Raw genomic sequence first — 27,749 nt, forward strand, 5'->3', positions numbered from 1 at the left:
TGAAATTTTTATTTAAAAAATCTGATTAATAATAATGTTTAGAAATTCAAACCTGATGAGATTATTTCCTCCATTAGCAACGTGGCCGTTGGTTAAACAATTCGATTTTATATTCTTAGGAGTTCCAGGTGCTCGTGGTTTTATGGATTGTTCAGGAGGGGCTAATTCTTCACTGTACCCTTCGTCTTCAGAATCTCCATCCGGTTTGTGCTTTCGTTTTTCATTTTGTACGGTTTCAATGTCTTTTCGTCCATACTGCAGTAAAGATTATACTTACACAAAGTTGAGGAGAAAATAGAAAAGATGATGGAGAAAAAATGGTGTAAATAGCAAACTTTGAATCTGTTTTAAGGTATGGTACTGATACGAAGCGTTTTCGTTGCACGATAACGTGCTTTTAGAAATATTTAAGAAAATGAAGTAACCTGGAAAGCTGTAAGAGCGAGTTTAGGAGTCTTAGTATAATGACAGTACATACAATTTTACTTATGATCCTCAGAACGTTTTCAGAGCCTCACCATGGGAATCTCGGTTATTTGAAGAATTACAAGGAAGTTTAAATTGAGCAATTACGATTAAAATGCCATTTTAAATGAACTTTTAACCTAATTTATTTGATAAAATAACTGAAAACAAATGACACTTTTCCATTGCCACTTTTTCCCCTCTACAACGTGACAATATCAAATTTCAGTTCCGACGTTCGGGTATTTAGTTGTTAACATCATCAACTTTCAGATTTTTACATTTTTAAAATTTTTCTGATTATGGTGATGTGTCATATGATATGGTTCAAATTGGCTATTAAAAATAACGAAAAATATGTTTTAACAAAGGGTTGAAAATAACAGCTCAACAATTCTGTGTTAAGTCACTTCTTCACGTGACATCATTGACATTTTTCAAACCGATGAGCATGTGACACTCTTAAATGACGTCACGGAAACCCCTCTGACTTTCTAATCAATTGTTGGTTGATGTTATTTTATTGCACTCTTCTGAGTCCGAGGGGTAGATCGCCGAGGTAGTGTGGTGTACACACTCGAGGTATTATGAGGCACTTTCCCATTATCACGAAGCATTGTGAGGTATTACGAGGAATTTTAAGGTATTTGAAGGTATTTTGAGGCATTATCTGTATATTTCAAAATGTTTTGCGATATTTTAAGGAATACATTGCAGTAGACAATATAGTGTATCAATAGTTATAACAAAATTGACTTAAAATTGAACAGAACAGCATAGGCACATGTAATTATTATGGTAAAATCTTTGTCGCAAAATATTATAAGAATTTACCAAATTTTCAACAATTCAATATTTGAACTACATTTTTAAGGTCACGTGACGTGTTCTTGACAGGTGTCAACTGGCTTTTACAGTGTTGCAAGCTGAAAATTGTATTATTAACGTCACGTAACGTGTATTTTACAGTTTCAGCTTTTACAACTGTCTAAATTTAATTTACCGAATGATCAACGTTTAAATTACATTTTAAAGTCACGTGACTGTTTTTGACAGGTGTCTTTGCCAGTGTTGCAAACTTTAAAATGGCATAATCAAAGTCACGTGATGTGTCTCTGGCAACTTTAGCTTTTACAACTGTCTAAAATAGTCTGAATTTAATTTACCAAATTTTTAAATTTTAAACCACATTTTAAAGGTCACGTGACTAATTTTGACAGATGTCAACTGGCCTTTACAGTGTTGCACAGAAATGCATTTTCAACGTCACATAACGTGTATTTTGCAATTTAAGTTTTAACAACTGTTTAAATTTACGTTACCATTTTTTAAAGTTTAAACTGCGTTTTGAAGTTCACGTGACTGTTTTTGACAGGTGTCAACTGGCCTTTACAATGTGGCAAGCTCAAAAATTGAATTATCAAGTCACGTGACGTAGTTCTTACAATTTTACTACTGTCTAAAGCTCAATTACCAATTTTTCAACGGTTTCCTTTAAATAACAAGTGTCTTTATTTGACACGTGCTAACTTGGTCACTATGACAGTTAGAAGATTCGTGCAAACGTCAAAATATAACCCGTAATTTCAGGCAACCGTACAAAAAATATTTTTTGTATATCAGAATTTGGAAAAACAGTCTCCCTGAATCAATAAATTGCTAAATCAAGACAGTTGTAAAGACTGAAATTGCAAAATATCCGTCACGTGACGTTGATAATGCAGTTCTAAGCCTGCAACACTGTAGAGGCTAGTTGACATTTGTCAAAACGAGTCAAGTGACCTTTAGAATGTAATTTAAACGTTTAAAAATTAGTAAATTGGTATTGTATTTCAAGTGTCTTAATAACAGGCCACACACATGACATCACACCTGTCAAAAACAGTCACTTGACTATATTTAAGGTAACAGGGTGTTAGCTTTCAGTTTGCTGCATTTCCTTGACCAATCAACAGTGATGATTATTTACGCAAATATTGCACATGTGGAGTTGTATAAGTATAATATTATGAAATCAACATAATAAGGTCAACTATTGCATTTATAGTGTAGTGACATTTGTATTACACTGAAACCCAAATATTATAATGTGTGTTAATTGAAAACTCATCACGAATTCAAATGCAGATATAAATTTCACATTTAAGTAATTACTCAGAAGTGGGATCGACAAGTTATTTGTGAAGGTGTATGATACGAAGTTTTATGAAAATGGATTCAATAAGACCCCAAACCATGTGGAAGATTCACCCATTGAGGTTGATGATTTGGAGGCTTTCCAAAGCCACCAATCAAGATTGCCACATAATCCATCTGTTGATCAAGACGTAGAAGGAAATGTAGATAATGCAAACTGGACAGCTTATGGCTAGTTTTAACGCAATGTTACAACAAAATACACTAATTATACAGCAACTGGCTTTGTCTAACAATAATAACACCAGAAATTATCACATTATCACAGGAATCCATACTTTTAGTGGTCTTATTACGCAAGCACATGACAATGCAGCTCGAGAATGGTTAGAGTGTATAGAAAGCACTGCACTTTTGCATAATTGGCCAGAGGCGTTCACATTTGAGACGGCACATACCCACCTTTCAGGAGCAGCAAAGAATTGGTTTAAAGGCAGACGTGATGGTCTTAAGTGTTGGACTGACTTTAAGAGGACCTTTGTACAAGACAACAACTTGAAACAACTTTGGAAACAGATGACGACAAGAGTACAGCCTCCCAAAGAAGATGTCACTGTATACTTCACAAGTTTCAATGAAGTCAAGGACCAAGTGGTTATTGGGCTGTATTCTAAGGATTTGGCTTCAATGATAATGGCTTGTTTTCATCAGGATGAAGACCATTTATTTGAAGATATTATTTCATATGAAAGAGTAGCCACGGACCGATTTAAAAAGTCAGAAACACCCATCACATATCAAAGGAGTCAGACCACACTTACACACCCAATCCAACTTATAAGTCCAAACTTCCAAAACAGAGACACAGTGCAGCCTAGAGAGTGTTTTAGCTGCAATCAGCCAGGACACTTAGCCAATCAGTGGCCTAAGAGGGAACCTGGAAGCTGCTTTATTTGTGGACGACATGGACATAAAGCAGATACATGTAGGCAAACAACCCGGATTAAGGCAGAGGCGGCTTCTCAAGTGGTAAACCAAGGCAATGCTACTCACTGTATTGGAAATGGAAACTCTTTTATACCAGCCAAGACTACAGAAGCCCAGATTTTACTAGATAAGTACCATTCACCACTAATGCATATTAGATTTGGGTAGTCCTGTTTCCTTTATAAAAAAAGATCGCTTAGATATGTTTTGTGTCATGATAATGTAAAAGTTACTATAAATCAGGGTAATATTCAATTTGAATCTGTCACACTTAAGGGTAGTACTGTTAATAATAATTTCACCATGTCTGGTAAATCAAATGGTGTACTTGAAAAGTAATTTACAATTATTACTTAATTATATTACACAAACTCATCCATGTTTTTAATGTTAAAGATAATATTATCTTGCTCATGTGGTTCTGAAAGCGTGCTCCTTAACAAAATGATTTGTTTATTTACATGATTAATGTTTAAAATGAAATATTTAATTTTAAGTGGCAATCATGCTTCTAGTGAAAAGTTCTGGTTGAATTCCATGAATACAGACACTCCAGATTTTGGATAAGTAACAAACTTATCTAAATCAGCTGTTAAATTAGTGCTTCCTCAATTACTACTGAATATTTTGTCCAAATAACTAGACTGTCAGGCGTTCGATGAATGTAGATGTTTAAAAATACTCATACTTTGAACTTTGGTAGCTAAGCAAGCATATTATTAATGTGATGCTAAAAACTTTGACCTGTGTGTTTCAACTAATGCGGATCACTGATGCTTGTGCTGGGTATTCTTATCATATTATGTTTGAAATTTGTTTATCTAGATTGCAGGCTTATGTTGTATGTTTCCTTTGATACAAATGTCCTAGAAAATTGTCCAGGTCAGAAATATTTTCTGGTAAATTGCAAATCTTACTACTTCATTTTAGTTATGCGAGGTTTTCATCTGTTTTGCATGAACTAATTATTCAATCAGAGATTAATATGACATTATATTTGCCTTTGACATGTTATGTTTTGAATTAAAATCTTACAAATTAAACTTTAAACACTTAAAAATGAAAAAAGTGAAGAACATTATTTTGCTGTGACACATCTACAGGAGGTTTTTCTCTAGTTTTTTTTTCTCAACCAAGAATAGTATATTATTCGAGGAGCTTTTTATGATAGCTATTAATCCTTAAAGGAGTTGTTTAGTTCCAGAAGAGACCACAAGAATCAGAGACCAGAACATTTGCAAATATACCTATGAAAACTATACAGAGTGATTCCAAAGTTGGGGCTTTCCTTTCACCTGCGAATAGGGCTTCAAAAAATAAGGTTCAAGGTTAAATAAAATTTTTTTGAAATGTGAACAATAACGAAGATACAGAGTGTCAAAGTTTTACTGAAAAAACGAAAATAAAAAATAACTTTAACTTAATTTTAACTAACTGACAGGTTATTTCCTATCAACACACATTAACATTTTTTTTTTTTAAATTTTCTAACTTTTTCAGTTTTTGAGAAATTTCAATTCGAAAATTGTGTCACTTTTTCTGAGTTTGCAGCGTTGTTGCTAAGTTTGAAGCCTTGTGAAGCTGTAATTTGCACTCCAATCTAGATTTTTTTTATATCATTAGAAAGAGGATGAAAAATGTTACAAAATGTCGGTTGAGCGAATTTTGTAACTATTTCAGTTTTTGAGAAATTTCAACTAGAAAATTGTGTCACTTTCTGTGAGTTTGCAGTGTTGTTGCTAAGTTTGAAGCCTTGTGAAGCTGTAATTTGCACTCCAATCTAGATTTTTTATATATCATTAGAAAGAGAATGAAAAATGTTACAAAATGTCGGTTAAGCGAATTTTCTAACTTTTTCAGTATTTGAGAAATTTCAATTCGAAAATTGTGTCACTTTTTGTGAGTTTGCAGCGTTGTTGCTAAGTTTGAAGCCTTGTGAAGCTGTAATTTGCACTCCAATCTAGATTTTTTATATATCATTAGAAAGAGGATGAAAAATGTTACAAAATGTCGGTTAAGCGAATTTTCTAACTTTTTCAGTTTTTGAGAAATTTCAATTCGAAAATTGTGTCACTTTTTGTGAATTTGCAGCGTTGTTGCTAAGTTTGAAGCCTTGTGAAGCTGTAATTTGCACTCCAATCTAGATTTTTTTATATATCATTAGAAAGAGGTTGAAAAATGTTACAAAATGTCGGTTGAGCAAATTTTCGAACTTTTTCAATTTTTGAGAAATTTCCGAGGAAATTTCAATTCGAAAATTGTGTCACTTTTTGTGAGTTTGCAGCGTTGTTGCTAAGTTTGAAGCATTGTGAAGCTGTAGTTTGCACTCCAATCTAGATTGTTTTTATATCATTAGAAAGAGGTTGAAAAATGTTACAAAATATCGGTTAAGCGAATTTTCTAACTTTTTCAGTTTTTGAGAAATTTCAATTCGAAAAATTGTGTCAAATTGTGAGTTTGCAGCGTTGTTGCCAGGTTTGAAGCTGTAATTTGTTCTCCAATCTACATTTTCTATATATTGTTGAAAAGATGATAAAAAATGCTATAAAATGTCGATAGTCTCAATAGTATACACCCTGTATCTTCATTATTGTTCATATTTCAAAAAAGCTTCAAACGAAAAAAAACCCTATTTTTTGAAGCCCTATTCGCAGGTGAAAGGAAAGCCCCAACTTTGGAATCACCCTGTATAAAAATTCACTAAATGTTAACTTATTAAGTCAAACTACCAAAACCAAAGTCGAATCAAATTTTTATGACCATCATTATGGATTATTAAGGTTTGTTTGTGCCACCAGCACTTTGCCCCCATATTAGTTGTACCATTACACATAATCAAGACATGCATATTAACTACTACTTATAACCTACCTACATTAAAATTTAAAATGACTTTTTGGTTAAAATTCCTTACTCTATATTATAATAAAGTATTGTTTGCTAATCCGTTTTTTTGATGATTGGACATTGTACCTTATTCACCACAAAAAAGCAATGTTTTAGTTATGTTTACCCAATTAAACCTATTAAAGTCTTGTATACAGTATATTTGAAGTATTACCTTTTAAACCTCTTGTATAAAATATCTATTATAGTTTTATTATTAGGGCTTATGCATACATTTTACAGTTTGTCAATAAATTCAAGGAGAAGTTAGGTTATTTATTAAATAAATTCTGTTTCATGAGGTTTTAAAGGTTGTCGAAGACGTTTGAATGTTAAATTGAAATGACCGTTTATTGGAGTTTTGTCCGAACAAAAATTGGTCTGTAATCTACCTTTTCATTCATTGCTTGTGTCATTCGTTTCTCTTAATTTATACTTGTCTACAATGCAGTGACGTGTTTTCGGGGACAGAGAAAGTGAAAGCTATGACGACAAATTTTTGGCTTAAAGTGCATCATTTATTTAAATTGGATACATTTGATGACAAACACGACATGGCGCAAAACTTTTATTGCCAGATTATTCTAAACTGTAATTTAATTAATAATAAAATTACACTGTGACGTAGTTAATGTTGGTACCACCGTAGTTGCTAGTAACTTAAAAAACTCGAAGATATTGCATGGTACTTTATCCCAAACTTAAGTATAATTTAGAAAATAATTGTTTTCTGACAGTTCAAACTTTGACTCCGCTTTTCTCCCAGACTGTACCAAATTTTGTAGTGTTTTTTCAGGTTATTGGACAGGAAATTTAATGAAGATTCCAAGAATGTGCTTAAAACAGTCACTCCGAGTGGGTTTGACAAGCAGTTTTGTCTCTGACTGTCAAACAGGGCTCAAAAGCCACTTGATATCTGTCACGAATGTCAACACACAGTAATTCCTAATAATTTCCAATAATACCTAACAATACCCACCAATTTTCTGAATTACCCCAACTGGAGAGTTTAGAGAACTTTTTAATTAAAAAATGTTAAAAAAATTAAAATATAAGTGCAACGACTTAACCGGTAGTAGATGTCCACTGCTGCTTGTTTTGGGACACCCTGTCTATTTTTTGCATTTTTGGATTCTCAAATTCTAGATCTAGTATCCGTTTCAGCAGAAAAACATCAAAATATATGTCACAGGGTGGCAAAAAATCAGTTCAAAAAAAAAGTACAGAAAGTCTAGTTTTCCAAATAGAACTCCTTATTCTTATAACTTTGTCTGATTCTCTCTTCAAAAGTAAGATAAATTTGTATTAGATCACTTATTTTAAAAATTCAATGTTTAAATTGCTAATTTGAACCACTCGGTAACGTTTACGTTAACGTTTATTTGCACTAACTTTAGTACAATTTTATACGTCAATGGGTAACCAATGAAATGATGTTTCTAAAAGTATCCCAACTTGGATTAATAGGTTGGACGATTTGGCCGCTAGAGGGCGACAAAGTTGACCAATTTTTTCATCACTTTTTTGGTGCATCCTTTCGTTCAATCTTGAATAACTCGATTAGTTGCACCATTTTTAATTGAATTTTATACGTCAATGGATAGGCAATGAAATGAGCTTTCTAAAAGTATCCCAACTTGGGTTAATAGGTTGGACGATTTAGCTGCTAGAGAGCGCCAAAGTTGACCAATTTTTTCATCACTTTTTTGGTGCATCCTTTCGTTCAATCTTGAATAACTCGATTAGTTGCACCATTTTTAGTTGAATTTTATACGTCAATGGATAGCCAATGAAATGAGCTTTCTAAAAGTATCCCAACTTGGGTTAATAGGTTGGACGATTTAGCCGCTAGAGGGCGTCAAAGTTGACCAATTTTTTCATCCTTTTTTTGGTGCATCCTTTCGTTCAATCTTGAATAACACGATTAGTTGCACCATTTTTAGTTGAATTTTATACGTCAATGGATAGCCAATGAAATGAGCTTTCTAAAAGTATCCCAACTTGGGTTAATAGGTTGGACGATTTGGCCGCTAGAGGGCGACAAAGTTGACCAATTTTTTCATCACTTTTTTGGTGCATCCTTTCGTTTAATCTTGAATAACTCGATTAGTTGCACCATTTTTAATTGAATTTTATACGTCAATGGATAGGCAATGAAATGAGCTTTCTAAAAGTATCCCAACTTGGGTTAATAGGTTGGACGATTTAGCTGCTAGAGAGCGCCAAAGTTGACCAATTTTTTCATCACTTTTTTGGTGCATCCTTTCGTTCAATCTTGAATAACTGGATTAGTTGCACCATTTTTAGTACAGTTTTATACGTCAATGGATAGCCAAATAAATGAGCTTTCTAAAAGTATCCCATCTGGGATAAAAGGTTGGACGGTTTGGCCGCTAGAGGGCGTCAAAGTTGACCAATTTTTTCATCACTTTTTTGGTGCATCCTTTTGTTCAATCTTGAATAACTCGATTAGTTGCACCATTTTTAGTTGAATTTTATACGTCAATGGATAGGCAATGAAATGAGCTTTCTAAAAATATCCCAACTTGGGTTAATAGGTTGAACGGTTTTTTAGTGCATCAATCGCCAATAATTTGCTTATTTGTAACACTTTGTATAAACTTTTATATTGTAATCAATAGCCAATGAAATGAGCTTTCTATTGATGTGTAAAAGTGGATGGTTAGTGGTATGTTTTGGTTGCTAATTTTTAAAAATAAAATTTCCAAATTCATAATTATTCTACCTTGTTTTCCAATAATATTTTGTTGAAATTACCAGACTAATTTCTGGACAGTGTCCCTAATCTTGTTCAATTTTTAGTAATGCTGCCAATAACCCAAAAAAATGCCCTTTAAATCTTACGGTTTGTGCACCATAATGCCCCAGCACAGTGGTTTGTCATTGGTCAAAAAAGCAGCTGCTTTTTGTTGACCAATCCCAAACTACAAGCAGTCCTGTAATTTATGAAACTCTTGCACATCTGGACTTGTAAATGATAAGCAAAATTTAATAGTTATTTACATTACTAGTGGGGTATGAGCATTTTTATAGTCACGAGTGGGAGTGTTGCCACGACGAGGTCGTAGACCGAGTTGTGGTGATCACACGAGTACGTTAATTTGCCATACCCCACGGGTGATGTACAACATTTTATCTACGACCATCAGAAGCAGCGTAAAGTAAGAAAAAAATTCATATTTTGTGCAATGTGAACTATTTAGGAACGTCTCGTATATGCTTGCTACGGGTAGTTATTTGTTACCCTTAAATCTTGTCATCTACGCTGTACTGTTTTGGTGTTGTTGCTATGGTGGCCATTTGTTTCCACATATCACTTAAGCGACAATTTAACAGTGTCAGTCACAAATTTTTAAAAGTGCATTTCGTTATGAACATGTCTGAAGAACTTCCGTCAGATATTGAAGAAGCTGCCGCAAACGTGGTATCTGGCTTGTTGCCTGCCAAGTCAAAGGAGAAATATGAAAAAATGTATCAACGTTTTCTCACCTGGTGCGAGACCAAGAACATAAAGAGTCCCTTTCAAGAAAAAGTGTTACTTGTGTACTTTGAAACCTTGGCAGCAACCTATAGTTCATCCAGCCTTTTTTTTTTTTTTTTGTGTAAATTCGATCCAAGAACTTTCTAATTCAGGAATTCATTTCACTTTTAATATTTATAAAAAGTAAAATATAGTTATTATTTAAGATAGGTCTGTTCATGGTTTTATCAAAGTTATGTTTAAATTCAATAAACAATTACAGCAGAAATTTTCATTTAAAGTTGTTTTATCGCACTAGTGCGATAAAATCGATTATTATCGCACTAGTGCGGTAAAATCGCTCATTACGTAACTCAAAATGAGCTATGTAATGAATGATTACCATGCTAGGAGTAGATAAAAGAACCATAACAATTTTCAGTGGCAACTTTCTCATTTTATTATATTTACTTTCATGATTTTTTTTATTCATGTTGTTGTTACAATGCCAAAATCAAGAATATGCTATACCTAGTTTAACATAGCACATTTGTGGTTTTTGTAACAATGATGCCTATACTTAATTTGTCTCATTGTTTAACTTTTTAACCAAAATTGTAGTATCAATAATTTATGTAATAATAATTTATCAAGGAACTTGAATACTGTAAGTAAACTACACTGCATTGACATTGAGTCTTCAATTAAACAGACATCAACTTGACCTAGAGTTTCAGCATAATTTATGGTAGATTACTAATTACAACATCCATCACATCAACAAGCTGATTGGAAATTCTTAATTTGGCAGTTCTCAAGACAGTGAAGTTTATTTATAAGCCATATTTGTATACTTTTCTCATATTTTATATAAGAAAATTGTTGTCAATTGATTAATTCTTTCCCGCATTTATAAGTGAGATTATAAATAGAAAATCCAGGTAAAAAATCTATGCATAATGTAAGTGATTGAACTCACTGTATTAAATAATAATAAATAGTAGAAAATCACTGAACTAGTATTTTTGCCTTTCAACAAATTTATTTGAAGAAAAATTACCTTCTAGATAAATTTACTTTGAAATGGACATAGACACTTAACCTCTTATTTAACTTTTTAACAGTTTGTTTAGGTATTTTATGGTTGTTTCCCCAACATGGGCTAAGTTAAGTTTAGCAGACAGCTTAGGTGGGTTTAGTTTAGACTGTGGTATTTTTCACCTGATCAGTCACATTCAAACCTCAACTTAGTTTAAATTGTAATTAAAATTGACTTAAAAGTGTCAAGAAAACAGGCATAACTCGAGTTCTACTGTAATCTAATTTGTACCTAAATAAAATAATGAACCACAAAACTTACCTCAAAAATGAGCAGCAACATTTGCACATACAATCTTCGAACCCCCAAAGACTTTCCAATTGAGGCCAAAAATATGATGGACAGCAGCAGCATCATAAAGGGCACAAAGAAGATTGAAGCAAGCAAGTTTACTAATCCCATCATAACTGGTACAGCCATTTGGACAAACTTGAGAGGAAAGTGAACAATAACTCAATGTTGATGTTGCATTATTTGATTTTTTTCTGATTTTTAATGCTTGTCTGTAGACTGATGGGGAGGAAGTGGTATATTCCTATACGAACATGAGACCATAAATCAAAACAAAATTGTTATCTGATTCACTTATTAAAAAGATGTCACAAAATTAAGGAAATCATTGCAAAAGTTGCAAGAATCGTATCTGAGTCGTATGATTTGGCGAGCCCTGTAATGAACACCACAGACCACACAAAACTGACAAACAAAACTCAAACAAAACATGAATGACAAATTAAAATTTGACGCTAGTGACAGTCATTGACAAGTGAAGTTCGATATTCGTCGACTGACAGTTGACAGTACCGTAAAATGAAATAGGCATATTGCCAATCAGATGCGAACAGAAAACTGCTTTTTTTACCAAACTACCCACTGTACAGATAATTACGCTAATGCTACACGTGTTATTGCGGCCATTACTAGTGATAACGGTCGTAAAACTGGATTTCACGGCCGTTTAAACAAAACGGGCACAAATGGTGCAGCTGCAGCAAGATAGACTATCTCTATTTTTCAGAATAAGTTAAACTGAGACACTGTAACACTACAGTAAACACTCATGTTCAAGTCTGCATGTGAAGCAATCACAATCATTTTTAAAACAAAAGTAAAAAAGTCGAATATCTCGGAAACGGTTAGAGTTGCCATTTGCTGACGTTTTCCAAGAGACCAAAAATATACAAAGTGACTTTCTGCACCGAGCGGAGTAGGTTTATACCCGCTTAGAACCGGGTAAACGCGGTCACAACTGGCTGAACGTTACTTTCCAATTAAACTGTTTTTCTTTTTTTGAACGTCCTGTATAAGTTCAATCGTGTTGCGGTTACCACCAGGTGAAATAGCAGTTCAAGACGAACATTTTCAGCTTTTTACGGTCTTGGAAACCCCAAAAATAGCGGAGAAACGGAATTTTAAAAATGAAAATGAAATTTTCACACAAATAATTTAAAGAAGCCGAATGTCTCGAAAACGGTTAAAGATATGGACATTTTACAAGAGACCATAAATGTTCAGAATCCTTTTTTGCACTTGAATGACTAGGTTTACACTAGTTTCAGATACTGAAAATGAGGTAAACGCGGTCAATACTGGCAAAACGTTGATTTCAAATTTAACTGTCTTTCTCTTTGTTTTTTTGGACACTCTGTATACAATTAATTATGTCACACTTTACGGGAGACCATAAATGTTCAGAATGCCTTTTTGCACTTGAATGACTGGGTTTACACTAGTTTCAGATACTGAGAACGAGGTAAACGCGGTCAATACTGGAAAAACGTTGGTTTTAAATTTAACCGTCTTTCTCTAGGTTTTTTTGGACACTCTGTATACAATTACATATGTCACCATTTACGGGAAGTGAAAGAGCAGTTCAAAACGAATATTTGGAGCTTTTTATGGTCGCGAAAACCCCAAAAATAGCCGAGATATAAAATTTAAAAAATTTTCATTAAATTTTCCCAAAAAATTTAAAGAAGTCGATTATCTTGGAAACGGTTAGAGATACGGAAATTTTACAAGAGACCATAAATGTTCAGAATGCCTTTTTGCACTTGAATGACTGGGTTTACACTAGTTTCAGATACTGAAAATGAGGTAAACGCGATCAATAATGGCAAAACGTTGGTTTCAAATTTAACTGTCTGCTTTCTCTTTGTTTTTCTTTGGACACTCTGTATACAATTAATTATGTCACACGTTACGGGAAGTGAAAGAGCAGTTCAAAACGAATATTTGGAGATTTTTATGGTGGCGAAAACCCCAAAAATAGCCGAGATATAAAATTTAAAAATCTTCATTGAATTTTCCCAAAAAATTTAAAGAAGTCGATTATCTTGGAAACGGTTAGAGATACGGAAATTTTACAAGAGACCATAAATGTTCAGAATGCCTTTTTGCACTTGAATGACTGGGTTTACACTAGTTTCTGATACTGAAAATGAGGTAAACGCGATCAATACTGGCAAAACGTTGGTTTCAAATTTAACTGTCTTTCTCTTTGTTTTTTTGGACACTCTGTATACAATTAATTATGTCACAATTTACGGGAAGTGAAAGAGAAGTTCAAAACGAATATTTGGAGCTTTTTACGGTCGCAAAGAACCTAAAAATTGCGGAAATACAGAATTCAAAATTTTTTATTGTTTTTACAAAAAATGTAATGAAGTCGAATGTCTCGGAAACGGTTAGAGATACGGAAATTTTACAAGAGACCATAAATGTTCAGAATGCCTTTTTGCACTTGAATGACTGGGTTTACACTAGTTTCAGATACTGAAAATGAGGTAAACGCGATCAATAATGGCAAAACGTTGGTTTTAAATTTAACTGTCTTTCTCTTTGTTTTTTTGGACACTCTGTATACAATTAATTATATCACACTTTACGGGAAGTGAAAGAGCAGTTCAAAACGAATATTTGGAGCTTTTTATGGTCGCGAAAACCCCAAAAATAGCCGAGATATAAAATTTAAAAAATTTTCATTGAATTTTCCCAAAAAATTTAAAGAAGTCGATTATCTTGGAAACGGTTAGAGATACGGAAATTTTACAAGAGACCATAAATGTTCAGAATGCTTTTTTGCACTTGAATGACTAGGTTCGCATTAGTTTCAGATACTGAAAATGAGGTAAACGCGATCAATAATGGCAAAACGTTGGTTTCAAATTTAACCGTCTTTCTCTTTGTTTTTTTTGGACACTCTGTATACAATTAATTATGTCACACTTTACGGGAAGTGAAAGAGCAGTTTAAAACGAATATTTGGAGCTTTTTACGCTCGCAAAAAACCCAAAAATAGCGGAAATACAGAATTTAAAAAATTTGGATTTCGAATGTCTCGGAAACGGTTTTGTAGACATTTAATTGTGTCACGGTCTACAGGAAGAGAAAAGGCAGTTGAAAATAAACATTTTGAGCTTTTTACAGTCACGCAAACCCCAAAAATGGCAGAGATACAAGATGTTAAAAATTTTAAAGCAAATTCCAAAAACAAAGTAAAAAAATGCAATTTCTCGGAAACGGTTAAAGTTACGCAAATTTTGCAAGAAATTATAAATGCTCAGAATGTTTTTGAAACGAAATGACTGGGTTTACATTTTAGCTTCAGATACTGTAAACAAGATAAACGCGGTCAATATTGCGAGAACGTTAGTTAAAAATATAATTAAGAAAAAAATATATTTTGTCGTTCAAAAATTGTAGACAAAATTAAATTTGCATTTTCTCATTCAGTTTTCCAGTCTTCCAGTTTTACAATCCAATTTGACTCTTTCTCTGGGACGGATTTTTTAAAATTATTTTTTATAAAAACGCTGCACAATTACAATTTATTCTATACATCAACTACATACTAACATTAACTTTATTCAGCTCTTGATTGGTCTAGACTTTCAACCTTCTGCTTTTGAAACATCTCCATCAGTTCTTCAGTGGCTGTTTTGCTGTAGACATCTGCTTTTGATAAGTTATTATCAGGGAAAGTCGCTAAATTAAGTTTAGGATCTCTGCAAACCAAATTATGTTATTGTTTCTTTAATTCTAAAATAGTAGAGTAGTTTTATGGTCCATCAAGCAAAATAAATAGTCTTCTGAAATAATGTCAAATAGGTTGGGTTGCAAATAGTTTTTATCATAAATTGTCGGCCAAACTTTAGTGCATTCATACATTTGTTGGTAACAAATAACTAATTAGGCATAAAATAATTAATTTACCTGAACGTGTATGGAGTCCATGGACCTTGAATAGAAGGATTATCCGTATGAATTAATTTCCTTAATCTTACACCAGTCCGATTGGAAGCTTGCGACTTCAATAAGTTTAACCATTTCAACACCTCATCGTCCGTAAATTGTCTAGCATTTATCCACTGCGTTTCACCATTTACTACAAAATATACCACTGAAGAAATTGACAAAAAAAAATAAGAAATACATACAATATTCTGCTTTGATAATTGCAGTTCTATGTCTACGAGGTTTAACATAAACGGCCACCTCAGGACTTGACTTTACAAAATCAATTAATTTAGTTTCAATGAATTCTCTGTAAAAATAATTGCAAAATTAACGTTAAAAACAATGAATGGTTTAAATTTATATTTGAAAAGCAAAATTGTTCAAAAAATAACTAAAAATGTAGAGAATCTCTTTAATTTTGCTGAAATCCAAAGCAAAAGTGTATACCAAAAGAAATTGGTAGAATTCGACAAGTGGATAAAAAATGGGGCATAGGAGTAGGAGCAGTAAGATTCTATGCTAAAATCACTGTTAAAAGTGCACAGAAGTATTGATGTTTCAAAGTATGGTAAACTTGCTTCATATTTAAAAGCTGCGTCAAGAAATTAGAAAACGAAGAGGGCAAAGATACTGGAGAGACACTAAATTGAAAAATTGTTGAGAAAAGCACCGGATAAAGAATATTTACAAGTTAAGGTAGCAAATTTACGATATCAATATTTCAATTTATCTACATAACTTTTTATTTTTTGAACTTTCCAATGACAGTCCAAACTGCATTAAAATCGGTAGATTTGTTTGACAATATAAAGTTTTTAAAAATGGCCTAAGAAAATGTAACTTTTTTGCATGTGGTTCTTTCCCACCCTGTATAGTATAGTTGCGTTAAAGGCAAAGTTTTTCGCGACAGCTAAAAGCTAATAAATCAAGCCCAATGAGAGTCCAAACAGCATAAAAATTTGTTATCTCATTTTGAAGTTGGGAGGTTTTAAAATTGACCCAAATACTCTGTCCCAGTTAAGGAAGAGCTCTGTTTATTAGAGCATCCTAGACTAAGTTTTAGTTTTGGAGTTGAGCTGTCACAGTCAAATCACAACCATTGCCATATAAAAAGTATGGACCAGCCTTTTGCCTGACAATCAAAAAGAGATTATAGTGCAAGTGTTCAGTTGTTTGCCAGCATAACTACTGCCTAGAAATGTTTTTGTATTTATTGTGTTTTTAATCAAAAACCTTTGTTATATTCCTTATTATACCTTGGTTACTTTTACCAATTTAAGGTTGGTCTACAGCTTAAATTACAGCCTACTAGATATCTGTTGTGAGCAATCCTGTCCCAGGCCTAGGTCTTACTCAATTTCCAGGACTACTCCCTGTTTGACGTAATTGGACTGTTGGTCATGTGATGGCTGTACCTATACAAATGACAGCAACTAACTGGCTAAAAAATAACTAACTCCAATTGTTAAATCTCATGGCTTTCCAAATCCAATGAAGCTGAATTGACTTGATGAAAACATTGATTTGTCTGTTTTAGCCCTTTCCCTCTCTGTTTGGTTTGCTGCACCTCCCTCCATGCTTTAAATGGTCAAGTTATTTAGCAAAAATTGGTTGAATCCCACAAATTTTCAAATCAGTTGAAATTTGAGCACCCTGTAACTAAGTTATTTTTGGGATTTTAGGAAGGTCGAACTACTCAAATTAACCGTCTTGAGCCTCTCTTTCCAGTGGTGTAGAGTACAAAATTCTACCTTAAAAATTGCGTACAGGGTGACCAAAAACAGTCACTTGTAATCAATCATCATAGTTTTCATGCACACCATATACCTACAGGAAACAAAAACGGTCCTGCAAACTGACAATGTTGGTTTAAGGAGTTGATTAGGGAAATTTTTGATCCCTTGCAATTTTTAATTTTATTTAGGAAAAACTGGTTTGGTGTCAGGGAGAAAAGCGGTGTCAAAATTTGAACTACCAAAAACACAGTTTGAAAAAACAGTCAGGGACAAAATTGCTTGCAAAACCCACTTGGAGTAAAAAAATGACTGTTTTAAGCCCATTTTTGGAATCCTCACTAAATTTCCTATCCGATAACCTAAAAAAATACTACAAAGTTTGGTACAGTTAGAGAGAAAAGCAGTGTCAAAGTTTGAACTGCCAGAAACACAGTTTAATATAGCAGTGGGGGACAAAATCGCCTGTAAAATCCACTTGGAGTAAGAAAATGACTGTTTTAAGCCCATTTTTGGAATCTTCATTAAATTTCCTATTCAATAACCTAAAAAAACAAGACAAATTTGGTATAGTCAAGGAGAAAAGTAGTGTCAAAATTTGAACTGCCAAAAACATAGTTTGAAAAAACAGTCAGAGACAAAATTGCCTGTAAAATCCACTTGGAGTAAGAAAATGACTGTTTTAAGCACATTTTTGGAATCTTCATTCAATTTCCTATTCAATAACCTAAAAAAATACCACAAAATTTGGTACAGTCAGGAAGAAAAGCGCTGTCAAAATGTGAACTGCCAAAAACACAGTTTAAAAAAACAGTCAGGGACAAAATCACCTGTAAAACGCACTTGGAGTAAGAAAATGACTGTTTTAAGCCCATTTTTGGAATCCTCATTAAATTTCGTATTCAATAACCTAAAAAATACTACAAAGTTTGGTACAGTTGGAGAGAAAAGTGGTGTCAAAATTTGAACTGCCAAAAACACAGTTCGAAAAAACAGTCAGGGTCAAAATTGCCTGTAAAATCCACTTGGAGTAAGAAAATTACTGTTTTAAGCACATTTTTGGAATCTTCATTAAATTTCTCATTCAATAACCTAAAAAATACTACAAAATTTGGTACAGTCAGAGAGAAAAGCGGTGTCAAAGTTTGAACTGCAAGAAGCACAGTATTTGTAGTTTACCAGTAATTTTACAAATTTTTCTGGTAAAGTATAGTTAATGGCGCACCTAGGGAGGAAAGCGCAACTAATCTACCCATAACTATTCAAATGTCTTGATCATCATAGTCATTAATTAGCCTATGCAAGGCCTAAAGTGCAACAAGCCATTAAACATTTTGCTAGTCTATTATTACCATTAAGTTAGCAGCATTGAAACCTCTCCTCTCTTAAGCAGGCTTTAACACCTCAAGCTAGTAGCTTGTACCATAAACTTCTGTGACGATAGAACTTACCTCATTCCTCTACTGTCCCCACTACTCTTGCAAAACTTTAAAACCACTCTTTGTAGCTGGCATACATATCTTCCAACCCCATTTTGACCAGGTGTAGTAATAAATGCCGGTTTTAAAAATAAATGACTATTTGACATGTTTATACTGTACTCAGATGGAAAGGAAAATGGATAATTAGGTACAACTTTAAAAAAACTAAAAATGCAATAATTATTGTTCCTAACAAAACAATTCTGACAATTCTAACTTCTAACCTAACTTTTATGTAATTCGTCTTCTCTTTAATTAAAATGTGCACTCCATTTTAACAAACTGTCTTAATCAGCTGTTTCTGGTTGTTTACGTAGGACATCTCGTTCTCTTATACGGCATTTTGCGACTAAATTAATCAATTATGAAAGAAATAAGAGTTTGACAATAAAGATCTTCTTAAGTTACACGTTATGACTATTTTCATAATCAAAACAAGGCTTTGAACTGAAAATTAACAAACGAACAACGAATGTAATCTAATTTTTCTTATGTCGAACATGTTTATATGCGTATGAAGGGCAAGAGCAGAAGATTTTGTCAGTTTTCAATTTATTAGTTTTGTATGAGAAAGAAATCCACGAAAATAATCAGTTTTTGCAATACTCAATGTGTATTTTTTTCCCAAAAATGCCAAAATAATAGCTGTTTTTGATATTTTATTGAAAATTGACTTTGAAGAGTCAAGACGCTAAGCTACTTTTACTTCTTTTTTTGAGATATAATAAAACACTTTCGAAAATAGCACTAACAAATTTTAACAAATTCTATTTTTAATTTTATCGAGCAAGGGCTACAGTGAGTTTATTCTCTAAAACCACGTGATGTCTGTCACTAATGTCAAAATTTGACTAAAATTTGCAACAATTACATTTTAACACAGTTTCCGAAACAAGACGGTTTTTTTAGATTTATGACAGTTAGTTTGACAATTGTCATTTAATCGTCTAGTTAAATAGTATTCTACAATCACGTGACAACTGTCACTAAAGTCAAAACTGTCAAACTATGATGCTCTAAAGTTGCAAAAAAACAGGGTTTAGAAGCGTTTTCTTGCAGTATTTGATATAAATCGTGTTTTTGAGATTTATGACCGTTTTTTTGACAATTGTCACGTGACCGTCTAGTTAAATAGTGTTCTACAATCACGTGACAACTGTCACTAATGTCAAAACTGGCAAACTATGCTCTAAAGTTGCAAAAATCAGGGTTTAGAAACGTTTTCTTGCAGTATTTGATATAAAACGTGTTTTTGAGATTTACGACAGTTTTTTTGACAATTGCCACGTGCACAGTGTTCTACCATCACGTGACAACTATCGCTAACGTCAAAACTGTCAAACTATGCTCTAAAGTTGCGAAAAACCGGGTTTAGAAACGTTTCCTTGCAGTATTTGGTATAAAATGTATTTTTGAAACTTATGACAGTTTTTTTGACAATTGTCACGTGCATAGTGTTCTACAATCACGTTACAACTGCCACTAACGTTAAAACTGTGAAACTGTGCTCAAAAGTTACAAAAATCAGGGCTTAGAAAACTTTTCTTGCACTATTCCATATAAATAGTGTTTTTGAAATTTATGATTTTGACAATGGTCACGTGACTGCCTAGCTAAATTATGCTTCAAAACCACGTGATATCTGTCACTTATGTAAAAAACTTAAAAAACAATTATTAATTAATAAAAAAATAAAAATATTTGTATTTTTGAAGAACCTACGGTTTTTATATTTTCTCCCGCCATTAAATATTTTGACTTGACAACATTGCTTTGTTTGTCCTCCAAGCATTTGCGGTCACAGTCATCTGTTTTTGACGTTTTGTTGTTAAAGTTAAATACTAAAATAATATTGTTAATAATTATTGCCCGCCACTGAGCAATGACCTAATGAGTATAACAACAAAAAGGGTTTATCTGGGTAATCATGCCTACATTCAAATCATCGAATTGTAAATAAAAAAATATAGATAATTCATCAAGTTATCTAGTGATAATGCGTTATAGAAAGTGCAAGAATACTCTGAACACAAAATGAACATCAGTAACTTCCAGTCCAACTTTTTATCTTAAGTTTATGGAAAATTACAGTTTATTATTATTAAATCTGTAATATAACATTATAGTTATTGTGTAACAGTTGTTTGTGCAGTTTAAGATGTCTCAAGAACAACTAGGATTCCACGCTAAAAAAGCTCCAATTTCAGGTCCTCCATCTGGTAAGTTTTGCTTTAATAATTATATATCTAACACTTAATGATGGTTGAACAGATGATGAAGACATGGAATCAAGACACGCTTCTTTAAGCTACAAAGAACGAAGAAGAGAAGCTCATACACAAGCTGAACAGAAACGTCGAGATGCCATTAAGAAAGGCTATGATAATTTGCAAGAATTAGTGCCCACATGCCAGCAAACTGATGTGTCAGGTTGAACAGAGGTAAGTGATAATCTAAAAATGTCACTACCACTAGCAAATTTCCAGGATATAAGTTGAGTAAAGCAACTGTCCTGCAGCGATCAATTGATTACATTCAGTACTTGCAACAGCAGAAGAAAAAGCAGGAGGATGAAAGAAATGCTTTAAGAAAAGAAGTGATCGCTTTGAGAATTATGCAAACTAATTACGAACAAATTGTTAAAGCCCAACAATTGCAGCCTGGTCATACAGAAACTCCAGTTGCGGATGAGGTTAAATTTTCTGTGGTAAAAGACTCTTTGTAGTGAAAATTTTAGGATATTTTAATATTTATTTAACTTTCAGTTTCAATCAATTATGGACCAGCTGTTTGTTACTTTTAGTAATGTTTCTGTGAGTAATTTTTCCGAATTGTCAGCTGGGGTGTTTAGTTGGCTGGAAGAGTATTGTAAGCCACAAACATTGAAAGACACTGTGCACAGTGTGCTTCGAAGACACCATGCTCAAATGCATGGATGACCTATTTGTTGTACCTAAAATATAAGTTTGTATGAATTACAATAAGATAGTCCAAGTGGATTTTACCATTATTTTAAACATGTGACAGTTAGCAACCTACTAAGATTCTTTTACAAACCAAAATTCAAAATCTCTTTGTGTTAATATAAAAATAAAATAATTATTAAAAAACTATTTTTTTTTCTACTTTTATTAAATGATAAATATGCATAATATTAATTTTAATGTATAAATTTGCAACATAAATTTGTCTTTTTTCAGCGGCTGTATCTTCAAATTCAGTCATTCGATTTTAATAATTTTTTTTGAGGATTTAAAGATATTTTCTTTCTCTTTGTGATGACATAATAGTATATTATAAACCTAGGGACTAAAGTGGTTCACTTTAGTCACGAGGTATATATACTATTTTATGCACTTTAGAATGCGAGAAACTAAAAATAAAAAAAATTACAAAACTAACAGTGGTTACAACGGTATTTTTTTTTTTTTTTCATACTCTCGTTTTACTGATAGTTGTTGGCATGGTGGATTCACTTAAAATTTATTGTGCCCTGGAAGTGTTGCTATGGCACAAAACAAATGTCAATCAGTTGTTATCAAACGGTGAGTCCAGAAAAATCGTATTTTTTTAAAATGAACATTGAAGAGGCCATCGCTAGCCTTCTTCCAGAAAAATCTCGCGAGGCTTACAAAAACAGTTTCTTGTTTACCAAAAATGGTGCGTTGAACAGAATGCAGAGAATTTTACGGATGAAAAGGTGCTCCTGGCTTACTTCCTGCAGAAGTCTAAGAAGCTCAAGGCATCTTCTCTATGGAGCCAATATTCCATGATCAAAGCCACGATAATATCTGAAGCAAACGTCGACATCAGCAAATACAGTAAACTCCAAGCATTTCTAAAGAGACAGAATGACCATTATAAGCCGAAGAAGTACAAGACATTGGATTTCGACCATATAAGAGATGCGGGATTAAAAGTGCCTCTTTTATCCCTCAAATGAGGGATTAAAAGTGCACTCAAAAAATGAAAAATTCAATATAAGGCCATTTTGCGCAAAAATAGTTTTTGGATTTCACAATAACCTTAATCCAGTCATGTGGTCAACATCTCTAGACGTTTTCGCCCGATTAAAGACCGTTTACAAAATGTATTGCTTCTTCTCTTCTTCTCCTTTGTCCACTCCTGAACGTAGACCTTTTTCATCCGCTTCCTTGTGCTGTTTGAGACCATCTTTTCCTCGCAATCGGTTTGAGATCGTCTAGCCACCTTTTCTGGGGCCTGCCTACGCTACGCTTGGTCCGCCAATGTGTTATTCGCGCTGTCCAACTGTCATGGTTCTATTTGGCCACATGCCCCACCCATTGCCATTTGCTTTCCGAGATACGCTTCATGATGTCCACGACTTTAGTTCTTAGTCGGATTTCCTCATTTCTGATTTTGTCTCTTAGACTGATTCCAAGCATGGTGCGCTCTATTGCTCTTTGTATTACTCTCAACTGTTCAGCACTTTTTTTCGTCATTGTCACTGTTTCTAAACCGTAAGTTGCTACCGGCAGTATACATGTATCGAAGACTTTCCGCTTTAAGTTTATTGGGATCTCTCTGTTTTTTAATACGAGCCATATAACAAAGCTAATGAATGGTGCTCTCACGTGACGTTGAGCAAACACGGCAAAGTTTTTCGGTTCGGCCGCTAGAGGGCGTCAAAGTTGACCTTGGTTTTTTGTAGTTTTTGCGAAGTAGCGACTTATTTATAAAAATGACGTAGAGAGTCATTTTTTTAAGGGTGCCACGCACTGAAAACGTCACAATTGACATAATTTCCAGGTCATCCCCAAAACCGTGACAGGGCAAAATGGATGTCGATATATATAAGGTGTCTCAGATTAGCGGCTGAGTACAGGGTGTCTCAAATAAGTGAAAAACAATTTTTAGTTTCCGGAAATTATCGGGGGCAATACCATAAGAGCTCAGATTTAGCAGGATAATTTTTGTGCTTGTCTTGGAACACTTTCTTTTTGGTGTAACTGCACGAGACCTGTTGTAACTAAATCACGAGAGCGTAGCTCGAGTGATTTTGGCAAACAGGTCGAGTTTTGTACCATAAAGAAAGTATGAGAAGACAAGCGGAAAAATTATCCTGTTCAAAATCTGAGCTCGAATGGTATTTGATAAGACAATTCCATGAATATAATCAATAATATAATTAGACTGCGACTTTCTTGTACTGGCAGAAATAAATTTTTCTGGTTCTTTTGATTTTCTGCAGTAGAACTCTAACGGAAGCGAGCCATAACCAAAACAATACGAACAAACATCAAAATTGACAGTGCCAGCAAAAATCTCAAGGTGAGACATTGCAACAATAGAAGTGTAGTAAAAATCCGTGGGAACGATGAAATCAACAGCAAAATTTATCCGATTTTTTTATCCGCTAGCAAACTCTCTTCCTTCCTTATTAGCCGATAGCAAACCGTGTTTTGATGACGTATATATGGCATTTTTTGTACATGAGTGGAATTGTCGCTGTCATTCTGGTGAAAATGCACTGCTCATATGGGACATTTAACACATGAGGGAAATATTCGGGGGTAATTGCACAAGTGCATAAAAATTACCGATAAATTTGCGTGAAAACTTGTTATCTCTTAACTGCATGAGTTTATTTTCATATTTTTTTGGCGAAAGAGCCCGACACCGAAGGTGGAGGGCTGTTTTAGAAAAAAATATGAAAATGACCGAATGCAGTTTGCAAAGATAACAAGTTTAAACGCAGAATTATCAGGTCATTTTTAAGGCACGAATGTAATTTTGGGGAATATTTCCCTCATGTGTTAAATGTCCCATATGAGCAGTGCATTTTCACCAGAATGACAGCGATAATTGCATTCTAAAGTGATAATTGCATTTCGATAATTGCACTGTACGTATCTATAACGACTGCATTGTTGTAGAGCCTAATGCTAGTACACTAATTGTTGTCTATGCGCATTTTTTTGACTTTTTATAACCAAAAAATGTCAAACGCGATGTCAACAAAAATTAATAAACGGTTTGGAACTTGCTCATTGAGCTCCATTGAGCAATCTATAGTTGCAGCAAAACTAAAACATTTTATTTATTCGGGAAATATTCCCCAAAATTACATTCGTGCCTTAAAAATGACCTGATAATTCTGCGTTCAAACTTGTTATCTTTGCAAACTGCATTCGGTTATTTTCATATTTTTTTCTAAAAAAGCCCTCCACCTTCGGTGTCGGGCTCTTTCGCCAAAAAAATATGAAAATAAACTCATGCAGTTAAGAGATAACAAGTTTTCATGCAAAATTATCGGTAATTTTTATGCACTTGTGCAATTACCCCCGAATATTTCCCGAATAAATAAAATGTTTTGGTTTTGCTGCAACTATAGATTGCTCAATGGAGCTAAATGAGCAAGTTCCAAACCGTTCAATAATCTTTGACATTGTTTGGTTATAAAAAGTCAAAAAACTGTGCAATGACAACAATTAGTGTACTAGCAATAGGCTCTACAACAATGCAGTCGTTATAGATACGTGTACAGGATGGTGCATTTTCGATGGTTTTACGGGGTACAGAGAAAACCGTAATAGATAGAAAAAAAGTAGCATACGTGTTCTGATCTCGTTTTCTGAGCTGAGATGACTGGCGAAGAGTGGGCTGCGCAAACTTCTTTTGTTTCTAAGATACGGGGGCTTTTGAAAAATGGTCATTTTGAAACCTCCTCTGTACTTCATTTGCTATTAAAGTTATCAAAAAAGGAAAAATGGTTTCCGGTAGAAGTTTTGACGTAGAATCCAATGGCGTAAGCAGTTTTTTTATTACGTTTAGTTTCTGACATATGACAGTAGGTTATATTTTTTTAAATGGAACACCCTATATATTTTTAGGTCATTTAATTCTGTTGATTTTTATTTGTTCAACGGTATATTAAAACATATAAGTTTGTAAACGTTAATCTTGGTGATTAGAAAAAAAACGTTTCCTTAACAAAAAAGTGCTAAATAATATGTATAAAAATACCCACAGTCGAAACAAAATTTGGATATGTTCATATTAACATGTTACATGTCGTTTGTAAACAGTTTTTTCAATTTCTACCTTAAAAATAGTAGAAAATATAAATGGCCACTTTTCTTATTAACGCGACGGTAGAACTGCTTGTAACTTAGATTTTTAATAAGATTTATTAAAAATATTTAATTTTCTGTCGTGTTAGTTTATATGATTTCCGATTTTGTTTGGTATTTTAGATATTGGCCTTTTTTTAGCTTAGCAAAGGTCTTTTTTTAAAATAACACGATTAACCTCTACAAACTTATATGTTGTAATACACCGTTGAAATGGTAAAAATCAACAGAATTAAATGACGTAAAAATATATAGGATGTTCCATTTAAAAAAATGTAACTTACTGTCATATATCAGAAATTAAACGAAATAGAAAAAAACTGACTACGATATTGGATTCTACATGAAAACTTCTACCGGGAACCGTTCTTCCTTTTTCGATAACTTTAATAGCAAATGAAATACAGAGGAGGTTCCAAAATGACCAATTTTCAAAAACCCCCCGTATCTTTGAAACAAAAGAAGTTTGCGCCGCCCACTTTTCGCCAGTCATCTCAGCTCAGAAAAAGAGATCAGAACACGTATGCTACTTTTTTTCTATCTATTACCGTTTTCTCTGTACCCCGTAAAACCATCGAAAATGCAGCACCCTGTACAGTGCAATTATCAATTTGTATTATCGCTGTAATTTTCGATAACACCCCTTCTTATATGGGAGATTTAACATATGTAGCGTGGTGTTATCGATTTGTGTTATCGCTGTAAGTTTTCGATAACACCTCTCCTCATATGGGAGATTTTACATATGAGGGAAATATTCTCAAAAACTGTGTTAAAATCAAAATTGTCAAAAAGCTTGAATTTGACGTCATCTAGCGGTCAAACTATCACACCAATGATTTTTCTTGAATACACCGTTGTCAGTTTTGGGACACTCTGTACGTGAAACTTTTTTCCCAAAAATTGCGCCTTTAATAGTAATTAAGATACCAAGGGCATTATAAGGACAATAATGCATGAGGTCGATAGGGTACTTCGACCGTGGGCATTATTTCCTATAATGCCTGTGGTGTCTTCAATGTTTAATGTCCGACTTTCATTCTGTAGATATGTATTTAAAAAATGGTTACTTGAGGGCATTATGAAAAATAACGCCCTAGGGCATTATTTCTTAGATAATTGATTTTGTTGTTATTTAAATGAGTTGAGGTTGTTGTCATGTTTGCAGAAGTAAATTTGTAATTATTATTTGCTTGCTGCCAGTAAATTGAAAATGTAAATAAAAAAAAGTATCGCCCAACGTGGGGCTCGAACCCACGACCCTGAGATTAAGAGTCTCATGCTCTACCGACTGAGCTAGCCGGGCTGAAAGTTCAACGGGAGATTGTCTCTTAAAGAAACCAGCGGTCAGCGGTTACATAAATATTTTCGATTACCAACTACTGGCGTTTCAAAAGAACTGGTGCGACCTCTAGTGGTCAGTCAAATGAACAGTCTTTAGCAAATTTGACAGCTGTCAGCGTGGGCTGCATTCGAGGATTTGGTGCGATTACTGCGATTTATGAAATATAGGAATTTGACGTCACACAATGACCGCATTCGTTTTCACGCTCCATGGATGAGCGAGCTTTGACGTCACAATGCCGTAATTTGACAGTTGGCCAAATTATGGTTTTACCAAATTACGTTATCGTGACGTCAAAAACGCTCTGCTCGCTCCATGGAGCTTGAAAACGAAATGCCACCAATGAGTACTTTTTCAATGCTAATAATAGTGTAATCATTGATGAATTTCAATTTTCGAAAATTTTGATTTTCTGGTTTTACTTATTTCTAACCTTATTTGAAGAGATGTTCCAAAACTAAAAACATCTTTTCATTGCCACTTTTTTCTAGCTATACGATGTTGGTTTCAAATTTGTCGTCCGACGTTTCGTCATCATCAACTTTCTTTTTTCTACACTTTGATTTTTTTTTTACTGGCGTAGGCCACCCTCGACCTAACCTAACTTGGTCTGGCTGAATACCCTATACCTGGTAAAAGCCATAAAGAAAGTTAAAAAAAAAAAAACTTTCTTTTTTGTTATGGACGCCATATTGGATTTTTAGACCACAAAATAGTGTATTTTATTCTGATTTCAGTGACATATGACAATTTATGATTTGCTTTATAAATGACGAAATAATTCAAAGTCAAAAATATTCGCT

The 27,749-nt window shown here is 33.6% G+C and overlaps 3 protein-coding genes and 1 non-coding gene across 5 annotated transcripts in view; 1 reads left to right on the forward strand and 3 right to left on the reverse strand.

Annotated features, from left to right (window-relative positions):
• Gpat4 (Glycerol-3-phosphate acyltransferase 4) overlaps positions 1 to 11,765 on the reverse strand; it is a 31,016-nt gene extending 19,251 nt beyond the window's left edge. The window contains exons 1-2 of the mRNA XM_081979482.1: positions 11,316 to 11,765; positions 53 to 255 (exon numbers count right to left, since the gene is read on the reverse strand). Coding sequence (XP_081835608.1) covers positions 53 to 255; positions 11,316 to 11,474 — 362 coding nt within the window. The 5' untranslated portion in view covers positions 11,475 to 11,765. The remainder of the gene's footprint in view (positions 1 to 52; positions 256 to 11,315) is intronic.
• A 3,100-nt stretch (positions 11,766 to 14,865) lies between these two features.
• On the reverse strand, positions 14,866 to 18,733 carry mRpL43 (mitochondrial ribosomal protein L43). Its single transcript, XM_081979495.1, has 4 exons — positions 18,478 to 18,733; positions 15,494 to 15,600; positions 15,270 to 15,441; positions 14,866 to 15,061 (listed from the first exon to the last, which is right to left on the reverse strand). Exons 1-4 carry the CDS (start codon positions 18,612 to 18,614, stop codon positions 14,920 to 14,922), a joined length of 558 nt encoding a protein of 185 aa, XP_081835621.1. The 5' UTR covers positions 18,615 to 18,733; the 3' UTR covers positions 14,866 to 14,919.
• A 1,592-nt stretch (positions 18,734 to 20,325) lies between these two features.
• bigmax (helix-loop-helix-leucine zipper transcription factor bigmax) lies at positions 20,326 to 21,506 on the forward strand. Of its 2 annotated transcripts, none has more exons than XM_081979494.1 (4): positions 20,326 to 20,714; positions 20,779 to 20,937; positions 20,994 to 21,214; positions 21,273 to 21,506. In XM_081979494.1, exons 1-4 carry the CDS (start codon positions 20,666 to 20,668, stop codon positions 21,444 to 21,446), a joined length of 603 nt encoding a protein of 200 aa, XP_081835620.1. In that variant the 5' UTR covers positions 20,326 to 20,665; the 3' UTR covers positions 21,447 to 21,506. The 2 variants fall into 2 exon arrangements, with proteins under 2 accessions (XP_081835620.1, XP_081835619.1); XM_081979493.1 differs by having other exon boundaries at positions 20,330 to 20,726.
• A 5,328-nt stretch (positions 21,507 to 26,834) lies between these two features.
• On the reverse strand, positions 26,835 to 26,907 carry TRNAK-CUU (transfer RNA lysine (anticodon CUU)). Its single transcript has one exon. It is a non-coding gene; the product is annotated as a tRNA-Lys (tRNA).
• Positions 26,908 to 27,749: the final 842 nt, after the last annotated feature.

This window comes from Ips typographus, linkage group LG5, assembly GCF_016097725.1.
Source record: "Ips typographus isolate SLU linkage group LG5, UJ_Ityp_2.0, whole genome shotgun sequence".
In the NCBI taxonomy this organism is placed as follows: domain Eukaryota; kingdom Metazoa; phylum Arthropoda; class Insecta; order Coleoptera; family Curculionidae; genus Ips; species Ips typographus.